This window comes from Beta vulgaris, chromosome 4 (assembly GCF_026745355.1).
Source record: "Beta vulgaris subsp. vulgaris cultivar EL10 chromosome 4, EL10.2, whole genome shotgun sequence".
Lineage (NCBI taxonomy): Eukaryota > Viridiplantae > Streptophyta > Magnoliopsida > Caryophyllales > Amaranthaceae > Beta > Beta vulgaris.
Genome location: NC_079205.1, coordinates 54,828,073 through 54,844,168, shown reverse-complemented (window position 1 = coordinate 54,844,168; position 16,096 = coordinate 54,828,073). Strand labels below are relative to the sequence as shown.

Here is a 16,096-nt window from a genome sequence, read left to right as displayed (position 1 = left end):
TCATTATGGTTTTCATTATTGTTTTTATTATTATTATTATTCGTCTTATTATTATTATTTAATATTATTATTATTTAATATTATTATTGTTATTATTATTGTTGTTGTTTTTTTATTATTATTATCATTATTTTTATTAATAATTATTGATAAGTATTGATGATTTCATATTTAATAAGTATTGACAATATTATGTTAATACTTATTGATTATTACCGATTATTATTTTTGAAAATAAAATATACAATTCACTTCAGTTTCTCTCATTTCAGTTAATTTCAGTTCAGTTCAGTTAATTGTAATTTAGTTAATTTAATATCAGTTAAGTTAAATTAATTTCAATTTAGCCATAATAAGTTCAAAAGAACGGGGCCTTAGTAGAGAAAATATCATGGATGCCCACATACTCACGACTATAGCGAGAAAGGAGGGATACTAACTTTCTCCTTTGTTTAGCCATTGGTAAAAAAAAAAAAAATTAAACATGTAACAAATGGTTCTGGTTCCAAGAGGTGATAATTGAAATTAAAATAATCGGATCCAAAATCGTGCCTTTTAAATGGGTTTCGAGTTCAAAACTGGATACCTAACCATTCTCATAATCCCTAATTCTAACAGGTTCCAGTTTCGAGTTCTTATTGGTACCATTTAGAATGTCTTATAGTACTATCATACTCCCTCCGTTTCCTAAAGATCTTCCCTCTTTCCGTTTAAGGGTGTTTCCAAAAGATCTTCCCACTTTTGTTTTATTCCTTATTTGGCAAAACAAATTTCCCTATTTACCCTCTCATGTCACTATCATATGGTCCACCATTACATTATTAATTCAACTTTACTCCCTTTCTCTCTCCTACTTTAACCCCTTTTTATTTGTTTATTTATCTTAAACCCTTTCTCTCTCCTACTTTACTCACACCATGCCCCACACAACTTGATTTTCCTTGGTATCTGTAGGAACAGTAAGTGGAAAGATCTTTAGGAAACGGAGGGAGTACTACATAGGTTCATTCATAATTACAATATTTCAGTTTTGCACTACTCGTGGTATTAACGTTGATTACATTTTTTTATTTAATAACAGATTCTTTTTTTACTTTTGCACTAGTTACACAACTGACTTTGACTATAGTCTTTTTATTAAATATATAAAATTATATATTATCATCTAATGTTATTGGATTTGTATCAATTAGTACTTTATGATATCGATTTTTTATGACTTTTGCTAACGTATAATTAGATATATTATTGGTGAAAGTTGGATGTTGACAAGTTTGAAAATCAAACTGTTGCACTAATTTAGAATTCGATGATGTAATCAATTTCATTTATGTAATACATTGTTGAATTCGTTTTCGATGTGTTTTCGCATTATTAAACTTAACTACTTATATACTACTCCCTCCGTTTCCTAATTAAGATCTTCCTCTTTCCGTTTAAGTACGTTTCCAAAATATCTTCCCTCTTTTACTTTATTCCTTATTTGATTTTTTTTTTTTTCCTTTTTACCCTCTCATGTCCTTATCATATGGTCCACCATTACATAATTAATTCAATTTTACTCCCTTTCTCTCTCCTACTTTAACCCCTTTTTATTTGTTTATTTATCTTAACCCTTTTCTCTCTCCAACTTTACACACCCCATACCCCACACAAATCGATCCTCCTTGGTATCTAGAAGAACAGTAACAAAGAAGATCTTTAGAAAACGGAGGGAGTACTAATTAATTATTAAAATACTGACAGTTAAAATTATACATTGAAAAACATAAAAATTAAAAATGATGGAACTATAAAAGAATAGATGAAGTAAAATTTCACGTACATAGTATCATCTAGATGTGTCAAAACGGGTCATACGGCTCAAATACGGGTCAGGTCATATTCGGATCAAACTCTACATTTGAGTTACGTTTGGTATGCGTCGGGTCCATCCGGGTTCGGGCCGTGTATGTTCAATGAAATTTTGAGTCGCGTACATGTTCGATTGCTCGGGCCAACTCGGGTCGAGTTAAACAATTCGGTCAATTCGCATATGTTCGCTTTCTTTCCTTAACAAATAAACGAAACACATACTAACTTGTACTCCCTTCGTTCCATTTTAATTGTTGCACTTTGATATATGACACTATTCACAAATTTCACTTTGACCATCATTTGTGATTTATATGCGGATGAAAATATAGTCATGTGGGGATCTTGTTAGATTCAGCATAACATGTATTTTACTAATATGTACTTTTTATAATTTTTACAAATACATAACTAAAGTTATATGTCCTCAAAGTTTTACATTGACATGCGTGAAAAGCGTAAGTGTGTAGATTAAAATGAAACAGAGGGAGTATAAAGTAAGTCAAGTAAGTGAATTAACTATGATAGTTCCAGTTTCTTAAAAAAAAAAGTTTAAGTTATTTTACCTAGGTTAAAAATTAAAATCTTCACCATTAATCCAAAATAATAGTTAAAGATTTTAATGCTTAGCTTAATGATAAGAAGAAAGCAAAGCGTGAAGCATTGTACACCTAAAAAAAGAACATACCATTTATATAAATAAACACGATTTTCTTTCAATAACTTTTCTCATTTAAAAAAGAACACATGACTTAAAAGTAAAGAATATGTAAATCTATATTTATAAAGAACATAGGCTACAATATAATAAAAAAATAGAGTATGAGAACATCTACGCTTAACGTAAAAAAACATGTACCTTTTAAATTTAAATTTGAAAAAGGAATCTTTAGTTGCAAAATTTAAATAAACAAATAAAATTTGAAAAATTATAGACTCTAAAATGATAAACGACGTAGTTTAGAAGACGGTGCACCATGCTCTACATTCACTTGGGTGCAAATACAAATGTAATTATTACTTATTAGTATAGCCGGCAAAATAGACCCGTACCCGTTGACCCGACCTAAATCCCGTTTTCACATGAGAATAACGACTCGAAACATATTCGAAACCGAAATAACCCGGACCAAATTAAAATAGACTCGAACATGATCCAAACCACACGAACAGAAAAGTACCCGATAATGAGGACCACAACCCGACCCCGACCCCGACCCGAGAATTAGTCATATTAGTTACTTTTTGAACAAATTTAAGAAAAGAAAATATTATATATGATCTAGAAACTGTCCATTAATTATTTAATTTACTTTCATTAGTCTTATATGGTATTTTATTTATTTGCGAGGTTGGAAACCCGTTCTAACCCGAAATCTAATGGACTCGATATTAACCCGTACCCGAACGAACCTGACCCATCATGAAGGTAACCCAAACACAAAGTTGACCCGAGTATAAGCTGACCCGTATTGACCCGACCTATATCCGACCCGTATGACTAGTTGGCCACCTCTACTGTTAGATAGAAGAAAGCCCTACAATAGCACTAGAAAGCTTCACCACGAAACGACGCCGTCCCATACATCATCATCACCTTGAAAATTCGGGGAGAACCCCAATTAAGCTCAACCTAATTCATAAATTGTCAGTAGCCAGTGTGCAAAATTGGAGTGATCTAAAATTCTTGGATTTCAGCTGAAAATACGAAGTAGTAGAACAGAGAAAATGGCATCAATTTGGCGGCACATCTCCAGAAATTTCATTTCTTCATCAATATCTCCACTTCCACCATTTTTACCTCCCTCTTCTAGATTCTTATCCACTTCTTCTCCATACTTAGGTAAACGAATAATATGAATCTTCTTTCCGTTATTCTTTTAATTTATTGGCAATTTTGATCTATGATTGATTAGAAAAAATACCCATTTTCTTCTTCCTTATGTTTTAAGGTTTATGTGGGTTTTCGGGTGCAGGGTTTAGGGTTTACGGGCGTAATTTTCTCTCTGTTGTGTTTTTTTTGCTCTTTTTTTGTATATGGGTATTACGTATTTTTAAGATTACCGATGAGAATTTTTGTGGGGATTTGAGCGAAACATGAAAAAATCTGTCATTATTATGTGGGTGGTTTCTTACCGAGGGTGGTTTACTCGGATTCAGTTATGTCTGTTGATGTTGGATTTTGTTTCATTAATATGTGGAATGGATATGGAATTTGTGGAAAACCCATGAAAATTTCTGCTTTATTAGTTTTGGGTTAAACTTTATGATAGGGGATCAATGTATTGTTTGATATGGCAGTGAAGGTTGGCATTCCAGAATTCTTGAATGGGATAGGGAAAGGAGTGGAGGCTCATGTGGAGAAGCTAGAGTCTGAGTTTGGGGACCTCCAAAAGTTGCTCGTTGCTAGGACGTTGAAACTCAAGAAACTTGAAATTCCTTGTAAACATGTAAGTTTTTTTTCTCTTGATACCTTAGTTGCTGAGAGATTGATCTGCTACTGCTACCCTTGCATTATTTTTATTCTCCCATATTATGTATTGGTTCTTTGTCTTGATTTGCTTCGATCATATGTAGCGATGGCTGCTTATAATTATGGCAGTGAATTAGTTTGAGATTCAGTTCAAGTTCTAAATATAATTATATAAACCAAGTCTTTTGACCGTGTTTTAGAGGTAAAAGTAAATTAGATGTTTATGGATTATGATGACTCAGTGGCTATGTTGCCTTGTTTGGCTCCAGCTTGGAACTTTTTAGAAACCCCTGTTGCAGTACTGCAAAAGGTGAAAATTGGTTACATACATACATATATGTGGTACTGTACGTACTATGGAACTTCGAAAATATTCGAGGTTATTGGAGAATGTCAAAAGTCGGAATCTAGTATGCTTAGAGTATTAGACTAACCCATTATCCTGAATATTTTCATTGTAAGTTCATCATTGGCTGCAACTGATAGAAGATAATTACTCTTGTGAGTCACACTTCTCTAAGAAAAATGGATTTAGGTTATTGAACGAAGAGAAGAAGAAAAGGGGGCAGGGTGAGTGGGGGAGAAACAACCTTAAAGCATTGTCTGTGCCTGGCAAGTTGAATCATACTAACTTGAGGGATTTAGCTGCAGTGAGATTGGAACTCTACAGTAAGTAGGAAGCATAAACATGATGAGCCACTTTGAATTGTTGAAGTGGGGGCTCAATCTAGGTGTTGTTAGACTCTTATACTGTAGCAAAGTAATGTAAAGCACACTAAAATGCAATGGAAGTGACTCCATGTGCTGAAAGAGTTATAAACGAGCAGCATTTTGCTCTGTGGAATCTGAATTACCTATAAATGCTTTAAGTTGATACATGCATTGTTAAGTCATATTTTATGCTTTGATCTTGTGGCTCGGAAGGTCTGGAGTTTGGCCTATGAATTGAGGAGTGACTGTAGTGTATAATGGGTTTTCTTTTTTCCTACCCCTCTCTTTTGGATTGGTAAATGGTGATAATATCCTCGCAGTATTGGTGGATTTGTTCCAGTAAATTTTAAAAGTGAAGGGACTTCTATTATCTTTTACATCTAGAACTTGTTTTGTAATAGACTAGGCCTACCTTACTTATCCAGAATGTTGGGTTGCTTCAGTACTAAATGTCCAGATGCTCGAATGAATGGTTTAGTAAGATTGATAATGATTTCAGTTGCATTAACCAGTTAAACTATCTGATGGATATTTTGCTATGCGTGAATTTCATTAAGGTCCATCGATTTTATCATACTTCCTCCGTTTCTTAATCGTTAATACTTGCAACATTTTCCTTTTTGGGTGTTCCATAACACTTGTAACATTTCGCTTTTGGGTAGATCCTTAACAAAGAAAGCATTACTTTATTTTAAATTACATGGGTCATGTTTCACTCTCTCTCCTCTTCCTTGGTTGTTGTCCCATTACTATATGCTGCAAGTATCAAGGAATAGAGGAAGTACATTTTTACCCCTCTACCCTAAAATTGCTATCACATTGTACTAATACCTCATATTAAGGATTCATCAGGATTCTCGCCAATTTTCTTGCTGAATAGTTGTCCGCTTGTCCTACCCGTCTTCTCTTCACCACTCAATATAGTTATAACTTATAGTTATCGCGATTGAGGAAACGGGACAACTTCGTTCCAAATATATGACTATCTTTTCCATATGGAGGGAGTAACTTCTGCTTGGATTGCGTTCTCTTCACTTCAAGTTTGCCGATTATTTTTGAACAAAACTAATCTGCACTTATTGGTACTTGACTGAAGTATCTGGACTTATTTTACCTCTATTTATAAGGTATTGAAACTTGTTTTCAGTTGTCAAAAAAAAAAGAAACTTGTTTTCTGTAGAAACATTTTTGTCTTTCAGAGAACAGAACGCATTAACCAGGAGTTTCTTGCTCTACGAATTTGTGTCTGGATTTCTGAAAATTTTTACATTCTGTTTGTCAGAGAAAGCTGATACTGAAGTATTCCCACAAATACAGAGTTGGACTTTGGAGGCCACGATCTGACATGGTGAAAGTTTAGTTCTTCTCGAATTACGTGTTATCAAAAGTGATCTTGAAATCCTAGATTACGTACCGGGCCTTATAAATCAATATTGTACCAGGACGTCCGTGGAACTTTTGGGTTGCTAGTAATCTTGACTTCACTCTGTTCCATCAATGGACCGAGGTTTTGCTTTCATTAGGAAATTTTGGTGACGCTTGGATATTAGTTCGTGAAGTAACATTGTACCATCTATTTTGTTCTTCAAGTCTTATCATTCCCTTATAATTATGAAATCTACTGTCCACTGGAAAGAGTATATCTAGATTTTAGTTCTAGGTGTTCTTTTCTGCTGTCCCTTAAAAGTTATGCAGTCTGTGTGGTGTTCAATTATGCATATTCTTCCTGTCAAAGAACTGAATATTTGATGCCCAATTTTCTTTTTGTCTTGCATCAGTTACATGGTGATGCCATAAACGTACCAACTGATTATTGATATTTTTTTCCACAGAACTCTCCCTAATTTTTATGTAGTTGTGAGCAGGTTGGTTGTTTGCGCTGTGGTGTAATCGATGGAGGGAAATTTTTTATGCATATTTTCTTTTCGTTACTTTTGGTTTTTAATTCGTACCTATATAGACATGTGTAGCGAATGCAAAATAAAGAAAATAGAACAAGTTAACTCTCAAAACACTCGACTTCTCCTTCATCATATCATTTCCAAGTTAAAGATGATAAAACGACAAAATTACCTTGTTGTAAATGAGTATAAATTACGACATTCCTTTTATTCACCAGTTCTTTTTCTTTGGTTGTCCATCCGGTTCATCGGAGCACAACATCTGAGTCCGACTCGTGTCGCACACGCTTTGATGGGTGAGTCCCATCAAGAGTTTGGGCATACAGTGAGCCTCGAACTCGAGACCTGTTTTAAGCGACGCCAAATTGTTTATCACTTGAGCCAACTCTTGTTGGTCATTAGTTTTTTTTCGACTGAGAAAAATTGTACTAAAATTAGATGGTTTCATAATAGGCATAACCTTTCATTCACATTCACTGCATTCCTCTTCGTCGCTTCCATGTTAATTTTTCCTCCCAAAAGTGGGAGAAGTATACATTTTCTCTTCTATCTACTTTCCAGCTATTTCATCGTGGTATTGCTATTTCTACTACTATTTTACCTCCTTTTAACAATTTTCTTGCTTCCCTTTACTTCTTAATCAGTAGATGGTGCACACGTCCATGTGGCGAGGAAGGTGCGCACATGTACATGGCTAACAAGCTAAATGTGCATGATCATAACAAATCAAATGAACACATGTACATTGCTAACTAGCCAAATGAACATATGTACATCTCTATTAGTATATGTTCATTGGTATTGGTCTTTATGTTCATAACATAGTGCTTGATGTTTACCGTGCGCACCTTTCCCATATACGGACGTGTCACCTACTAATTTGCACTTATTTCCCCGTTCGATTTCGTTCTCATCTTCCCAATACAAGTGATCCCCGTGCTATTGAAGAAGATCGTCAGTTGTTTCTCCAATTAGTGATAGAACAATGTAAATAAGGGTTTTCCAATCTCAATTATCCTCTTTCTCTCTTCCATCAATTGATCTCGTTGCGTCCCCTCCCTTCTATCATTGTTTTAACTCAACTTTTTACTGCCATGTCTTGATTGAAATGCCTTCACCCTCAATTCATCATCATCTCTCTCTTCAGGCAGCTTGAATTAGCTGGTATTCCACCCAATAGGTATTTTAGGGGGATTCCAGCCAATTGTTACTACTATTTGGACCGTGTTGATTTCGACCTTTCTCTTATGGGAAAATGCCTTAAATTTGGATATTCCTCCAACTGTTATACCTTTAACACCTTGATCAATGGTCAGTGGATTACTGTGATAAGATCCCTCAAACTCTTCAATTACTCGATAGAATTGTTAAGCTAGGTTTCCGACCTGACATTGTTACCTATGGTGCTATCTTCAAAGGCTTTTGTCGGATTGGTGACAATGCTGCTGCAATCCACTTACTTACCAAAATTGATTTTTCACAGTTTGGGTTGGTTTGCGGTTTTAAAATTACGGTTTGGCTAATGATTTCAAGCAAACCTCGGTTTGGGATTTGGGTTGGGTTTTAATTTTTGTAAATCAAAACCATACCGTAAATTACAATTTTCTATGATTTTTTTAAAAAAAATTAAATACACTTGACAAGCTGGCATACAAGTATGCAACTGAAAAAAGAAGTTTGAGGTAAAGAACTTGTACACTTTTGATTAATTAATTATGAAGTCAACTTCATATGTTTAATTCGATACTAACTTTTTTTTTTTCTAAAAGAAAATTTTCATTAATTGTAGGCCAAACAATATCTACAATATATAGATATCAAACAAAAATAAGATACAATTAAACAAGGTTAAATCAAATTCGTCTTCGGAGAAACTATAATGAACCAGATCGACCAATACAACGCAACCCGCTCGTATTTGTTGAATCAAGCAACTATTGATGAAAAAGTCTACCATTCTAACATAGTTTGGGAATAGCATTCTTGATCGAGCCATGTTATTCGCATCTGAGATTTCAATACCTCATATTGAGTCTCGAACTTCAACCAATAAGAATAATTTCTCATATCTAAAACCAAAAAAATCACACTCACAACTCCCATAGGGGAGAAGGATATCTCCATGTTATAGATTTCAATCCACTTACTTACCAAAATTGTTTTTTCACAATTTGGGTTGGTTTGCGGTTTTAAAATTACGGTTTGGCTAATGATTTCAAGCAAACCTCGGTTTGGGATTTGGGTTTTAATTTTTTTAAATCAAAACCATATCGTAAATTACAATTTTTTATGATTTTTTTTAAAAAAATTTAAGTACACTTGACAAGCTGGCATACAAGTATGCAACTGAAAAAAGAAGTTTGAGGTAAAGAACTTGTACACTTTTGATTAATTAATTATGAAGTCAACTTCATATGTTTAATTCGATACTAACTTTTTTTTCTGAAAGAAAATTTTCATTAATTGTAGGCCAAACAATATCTACAATAGATATTAAGGAAAAACAAGATACAATTAAACAAGGTTAAATCAAATTCGTCTTCGAAGAAACTATAATGAACCAGATCGACCAATACAACGCAACCCGCTCGTATTTGTTGAATCAAGCAGCTATTGATGAAAAAGTCTATCATTCTAACATAGTTTGGAAATAGCATTCTTGATCGAGCCATGTTATTCGCATCTGAGATTTCAATACCTCGTATTGAGTCTCGAACTTCAACCAATAAGAATAATTTCTCATATCTAAAACCAAAAAAACCACACTCACAACTCCCATAGGGGAGAAGGATATCTCCATAACAGAGACTAATAAAAATCTCATAATAGGGTTTAAAGATATCTCATAAATAGATACTAATTTATTCAACAAAACAAGAAAATGAACTAAAAACTGAAAATGAAAGGGGAAAAGGGGTTTACCATGGATAAAATCATCCATATCAGCCCCTAATTGATGAAGAATGATATGGGAGGTTAGGGTTTTAGAGAAAAGAGAGAGAGGGGGGAGGCTGATTAATAATGAGGAATTTTATGTTATGAAGAGAAAGAGAGGGTTTAAACTTGAATATTACGTTTTGAATTCAAAATGGAGCACTGTTATTATAAATTATCTTACCGGCTTGTATTAATATATTGATATATTCATTTCGTCTAATATCCATGTGTTTTAAGTTTGGCTGAAATGTTGATTCTACAAAGATTATAACTTGTTTACAATCAACTTAAATGTAGTATTCTTATCTTGATTTAGCTTATCGATTTACATTGATTCATTGATTTAATAATCCAATATCAATTTGTTTCACTCCAATACATTATGTTTTAAAATCAAAATAGATACAACTTAATATTACTTTTAATGGAACACAATTATTTTCAATTACTTTACCGACTTACATTGATACATTCATATAATCTAATATCAATTTCTTTTTGCGTGGCTGAGTTTATAAGTTTCAAATTGGATATAACTTGTTAACGATTAACTTAAAGGGAGTATTATTATCTTAATTTAACTTGTCGATTCATGTAGATACCTTGATTTAATCCAATATCAATTTATTTTACGATAATTATATGTTTTCAGTTTTCAAATGCATATAACTTAATGACTAGTATAGTTACATTAATCCATTGATCACATTGATCTAATCGTTTTTTATTTTAAATGTCTAACTCATCTTTTGAGGAAATTTATAAGAATTTATACTAATATGAGACGTCCTTTTTAACTAAACATGGTGTGATTTGCATACAGCTAAAAGTTTAATATCGACTAATATAAACTTGTCTTATATGATGTAGTAGTGCTTGTTGCTAGATTTACAATGCATTGGATATGTATTTTTCCCAAAAGGTGATGAAAATACAATGTGAATTGTGAACAAACAAGGAGTTCTTAGACTCAAAGCAGATGCAGATTTAGAAACTTAAACGAGTGGTGGGGCACGGAAAATAGTTAACATTTAGATGAAATTGACAGCAATTTGATAACCTATCTATCTTATTATTTGAAAGCATCAATAAATGGGAGACACTGGTAGTGAAGCCACGGCCCTGGTCCTTCAAGGAAACATTGGGAGGTGGTGCGCTAGCCTTCTAATTGGTACCACTGCACGTTGTTACTAAGTTGTTATCGACCTCCCGGTGAAATAGTAAGATAAATCATTTGACACCAATCCAATATTCTATTGGTACCATGCTTAAAATAAATTACTACCAATCTCATTATTATCACGCATTTGGTACCAAACTCACTTGTGCTTGGTACCAATAATTAAGGATAATTGAATCATTACCATGTACTCCATCCGTTTCCTAAAGATCTTCCTTGTTACTGTTCCTACAGATACCAATGAGGATCCACTTGTGTTGGGTGTGGGGTGGGTAAAGTAGGAGAGAGCGAGAAAGGGGTTAAGATAAATAAACAAATCAAAAGGGGTTAAAGTAGGAGAGAGAAAGGGAGTAAAATTGAATTAATAATATAGTGGTGGACCATATGATAAGGATATGAGAGGGTAAAAAGGGGAAAACAAATTTCAAATAAGGAATAAAGTAAAAGAGGGAAAATCTTTTGAAAACACACTTAAATGGAAAGAGGGAAGATCTTTAGGAAACGGAGGGAGTAGTATCAAATATCCATATATTATTTTATGAAACCATTTTTGAGTAACATTGATCTTGATGGTGTAACTTTTGTATATTTTATCACGACTGAAAGCTCAACGAAAATGGGTACAATAATCACAAATTATCTAATCAAAATTAATGTGGAAAAATTGAATTCATATAAAAGTTGTATATCACATTTTGTCCATTACTTAATATACAAACAATAATTAGATCTAATAAAAAAAATTATATAAGACATTTACAACTAAATGATTCTAATTACAAACAAAGTTAAATCATAAAACTTCTAGAAAATGAAGAAGGGATGATGTTTAAATAAGATTACCGCCTAAACATCAAAATGAAAACTTTATTTTAAAGAGAGAAAAAAAGGGGAAACTTAAAGATTAAAGGAAAGAAATAAGAGAGAAAAAAATCAGTATATGAACGAAGACAACAAAGAGGCCAGACAAGAGCTAGTATCATCCACAACCCGATAATAATAAAAAAATAATAAAAATCCTAGTTTTTAATCCTATTGAACTTCTCCTAAACAAACTTATGAAATTTTGGAATACCCGATTTCTCGACTTCATTGAAAACTATTGATTTTCCAGCAATTCTATACATTTTTTCATTGTATTTTTTTTTTTCCTATACCCGTTAAAAATAAATTCTCCCCTTTTCTCTATATTTTTCTCTCTATCTTAGTAAATTGTTGAGAAATATTTGGTCTCACCCAACAAGATACGGCTCAGCCAAATAATTTTTCTCTATCTTGAGTACCACAACACTACTTTTTAGGAGATAAAACACGTTATTTTCTCTCTTTTCAAAATTTTCTCCCTCTTTCTCTGTATTTTTCCCTCTTTATTTCATTAAATTGTTGAGAAATATTTTTGATTTTTTGTCTCAAATTACATTTAACTTTCAAGTTTTTGCGAGAAACTACATTAAAAAAAAATTATTGTCCCAAGACCCAAATTACCTTACTTTTACAGTTTTATTGTTGACAGCTATCTTATTTCGGTTTCCGGCGTTGACTTTTGTTTTTTCAGTTATAAATTATGGGAAAACAAAATTGCCCTTGTGGAAATTGCTTGAGATTCGACGATATGGAGAGGGTGATTGTTTCAATTTTAGTTAAAGTTTTGAAGAGATCAAATGATATAAGTGACATTAAAAAATCGAAAAAAAAAAACAAAAGTCAACGTCGAAAACTGACATAAGTGAGTTATCAACAACAAAATGGTAAAAGTAATGTGATTTAGGGACAACAATTTTTTTAATAAGATAGTTTCTCGAAAAAACTTGAAAGTTAAAAATAGTTTCGAACCATAAATCTTAATATTTATAATTTTATCTCTCTTGAGTAACCCAACAAAATGATATAAAGCAAATTATCTTTTTCTATCTCTTCACTATACTAACACTCTCTTGCATTAGGATTTTTTTTTTTAGGAGGTTGAGTCACGCACAATGTATTCTCTCTTTCCTCACTTTATGTTGCGATCTCCAGACTCCACTTCTCCACTCTCATTGTTGAGTTTCAGTACTTCATTTCATTTTCATTTGTGGCGAAGACGACAATGAGGCTGAGTCGTCCATTAATTGGTAATAGCTTTCTTCCTTGCTCTCTCACTTCTTCTTCTTCTTCTTATTCCCTTTCCCCTTTCTTTTCTGCTTTTTATTTTCATTTTCATTCACGCAATTATTACTCCATTGCAACTCATGAACATCGTAAGTTGTTTCTTCAATCAGTTAAAGAACACTGCAAATTAGGGTTTTCAAATCTCAATTTCCCCCTTTCTCTCTTTCATCAAATGACTTCATTGCGCCCTCTTCCTTCTGTTATAGATTTCAATCAGCTCTTCACTGCCATTTCCAAATTGAAACGCCTTCAACCTCACTCTACCCTTATCTCTCTACTTAGAAACCTTGAATTGTCAGGTATTCGACCCGATATGCACTCTATTGGTATTCTCGCCAATTGTTACTGTCATTTGGGCCGTGTTGATTTCGGCTTCTCTCTTCTCGCCAAAAGACTGAAGCTTGGATACCCCCTTGATCGTGATTGTGTTATCTTTACTACCTTAATCAATGGCTTTATCCACTGTGATAAGCTTCCTCAAGCTCTTCAATTGCTAGATCAAATTGTTAAGCTAGGTTTCCAACCCGACATTATTACCTATGGTGCTATTTTCAAAGGCCTTTGTCAGATTGGTGACAATGCTGCTGCCCTTCACTTGCTTAAGAAGATGCAATCTAGTCCTTTTCAGCCTGGTCTTGTCATATATAGCACCATTATTGATAGTCTTTGTAAGGATAGGCTGTTGAAAGAGGCCCTCGACTTGTTCACCGCCATGAAAAGTGAGGGCATTATACCTGACGTTATCACTTATACCTCCTTAATTAGAGGTCTCTACAACTCCGGCTCCAAGGTCGAGGCTAAAGATATGCTAGTTGAGATGTTGGAGTGTAATGTAGCACCAGATGTTCCCACCTTCAGCATGCTGGTTGACATGTTATGCAAAGATGGGAATGTTGATGAAGCACAAGCTATTCTAGACTATATGATTGAGAGAGGTGAGGTGCCAGATGTCATTACTTACAGTTCTTTACTTGATGGTTATTGTTTGCGTGGTCAGATGGAGGATGCGGAAAAGCTACTTGATCTCATGGCCCAAAATGGTTGTGAGCCTAATATTATAAGTTTCAACACTATGATTAACGGATATTGCAAGGCTGGAAACATTGACAAGGCACTCTACTTATTCCAAGAAATACTTGAGAAAGGGATGACACCTAATGTTGTTACCTATAACACTCTCATTGATGGACTATGCAAAGTTAATCAACTCCCACTTGCGCGTAAATTATTCAAGGATATGCAAGGTCATGAATTTACTCCTAATGTTGTGACATATGCTTCATTGCTTGACAACTTATGCAAAAATGCGCTACTTGATGAAGCAGTGGTGTTACTTGAAGATATGGAATATAATGGTGTTAAGCCTAATATTGTCATCTACAATATCCTAATTGACAGTTTGTGTGAGGCTGGGCAACTTGAAGATGCAGCCAATTTCTTCTCCGATCTTGTATTGAAGGGTCTACAGCCTAATGTTAAAACGTACAACATATTGATCAAAGGTTTTTGCAAGAAAAGGCTCATGAATGAAGCTGTTGAATTGTTGACAATAATGGAGGAAATGGGTTGTTATCCTAATGATCGTACCTATAATACAATTATCAGAGGATATATTGTAAACAATGACTTATCAAATGCATTCTACTACTCTGACCTTATGGTTAGCAAGGGATATGAAGCTGAAGCTGATACTTTCTCGTTATTTATTGGCCTCTTGTCTTCTGATAACTTAAGTGACTCGGCAAAAGATCAGCTAAGGAAGTTCACCAAATGAGTTGAATAAAAACAACAGAGGGTAATTATGACTAAATTTTAGAGATATGCAAGATCTCAGTATAGTTGAGATGTTCCTCCATGTTGTTTGTAATGTCTAAAACGATACGAGTCACACGTTAGATTACTTGTACTTTGGCTTGAGATTTTGCTTTTAGTTTCTTTGTCTACTTCATCTCAAGTCCCTGATGACCATCTTATTTTATGACTCGTATTTCTGGCCCTTGGGCTGTTTGTTTCTTCATTGTATTAAGTTGGATGTGTGCTGATAATATATGGTGTTTTGTTTCTATCATAGAAAAAGCTGATGAAGCGTCCTTTCACTGTGTTGTCGATTTCAGTTTCTCTCTTCTTGACATATCAAAGTTGGCTATTTCCCTCATTATCATGTTTACAACCTTAATCAATCGCTCTATCCACAGTAATGTCCTATCTCCTAACTGAGAACAAACCCATATTATATTGAATTTCTGATTGATCACCTCTGTTAAGTTTTCACTCATCAGTTTGCAGTGTCTTAACCAACTAATCTCTGGTCTGTCCCTTCCAGTGTAGCTATTAAATTATATTGTTGCTGTTAATATTTTGTTTGAAAGAAGCTGATCAATCATTTTATTGACAATCTGTCTGTTACTGTTGATCTGGTGATCGGAAAAATTATTAACAGCATGTGACTCTTACAACCTGTGATAATCTTCAGAAAAGGGGAGTCATGGTTAATGGTACATGCCTAATGTGTAACAGCAAAGTAGAATCACCTGAACAGATGAGGAAAACAAGTGACGAGGAAAGGCTGTTGTTTGAAGTGCTCCAGCACCTGCTGTATCATTGGGAAGATGATGAGTCGTAACTTGTGTGATTCTATCTTTAGTCTTGGGGAGCACTACAATATTCGATTAATTTGGTGAGCAGGCAAATACAACGTTTGGCTTGTCCTAATATTATTGTAGCTCCTGCATTATTGTTTGTGTAATGTGTAAGTTGCTTGTGGATCTTGTCAGTTATTCTCCTGTGGTTTACTCCAAAGAAGAAAATCTGGAAATAGGGGGTTGAGAATGAAAGTGGTTGACAGTACTGATCTTGTTTACATCTCCATCATGTGAAGAATTTGTTTATACT

General features: G+C 33.8%; 2 protein-coding genes across 2 annotated transcripts in view; both read left to right on the top strand.

Moving 5' to 3' along the window:
* The first annotated feature begins 3,400 nt into the window (after window positions 1-3,400).
* LOC104890741 (hypothetical protein) lies at window positions 3,401-6,691 on the top strand. Its single transcript, XM_010676317.4, has 3 exons — window positions 3,401-3,697; window positions 4,156-4,304; window positions 6,321-6,691. Exons 1-3 carry the CDS (start codon window positions 3,583-3,585, stop codon window positions 6,396-6,398), a joined length of 342 nt encoding a protein of 113 aa, XP_010674619.2. The 5' UTR covers window positions 3,401-3,582; the 3' UTR covers window positions 6,399-6,691.
* Window positions 6,692-12,989: 6,298 nt separating this feature from the next.
* The window catches only part of LOC125496770 (pentatricopeptide repeat-containing protein At1g62670, mitochondrial-like), an 18,492-nt gene continuing 15,385 nt past the window's right edge, over window positions 12,990-16,096 (top strand). The window contains exons 1-2 of the mRNA XM_057394140.1: window positions 12,990-14,972; window positions 15,645-15,823. Of these exons, the coding sequence (XP_057250123.1) occupies window positions 13,143-14,972; window positions 15,645-15,823 (2,009 nt within the window). The 5' untranslated portion in view covers window positions 12,990-13,142. The remainder of the gene's footprint in view (window positions 14,973-15,644; window positions 15,824-16,096) is intronic.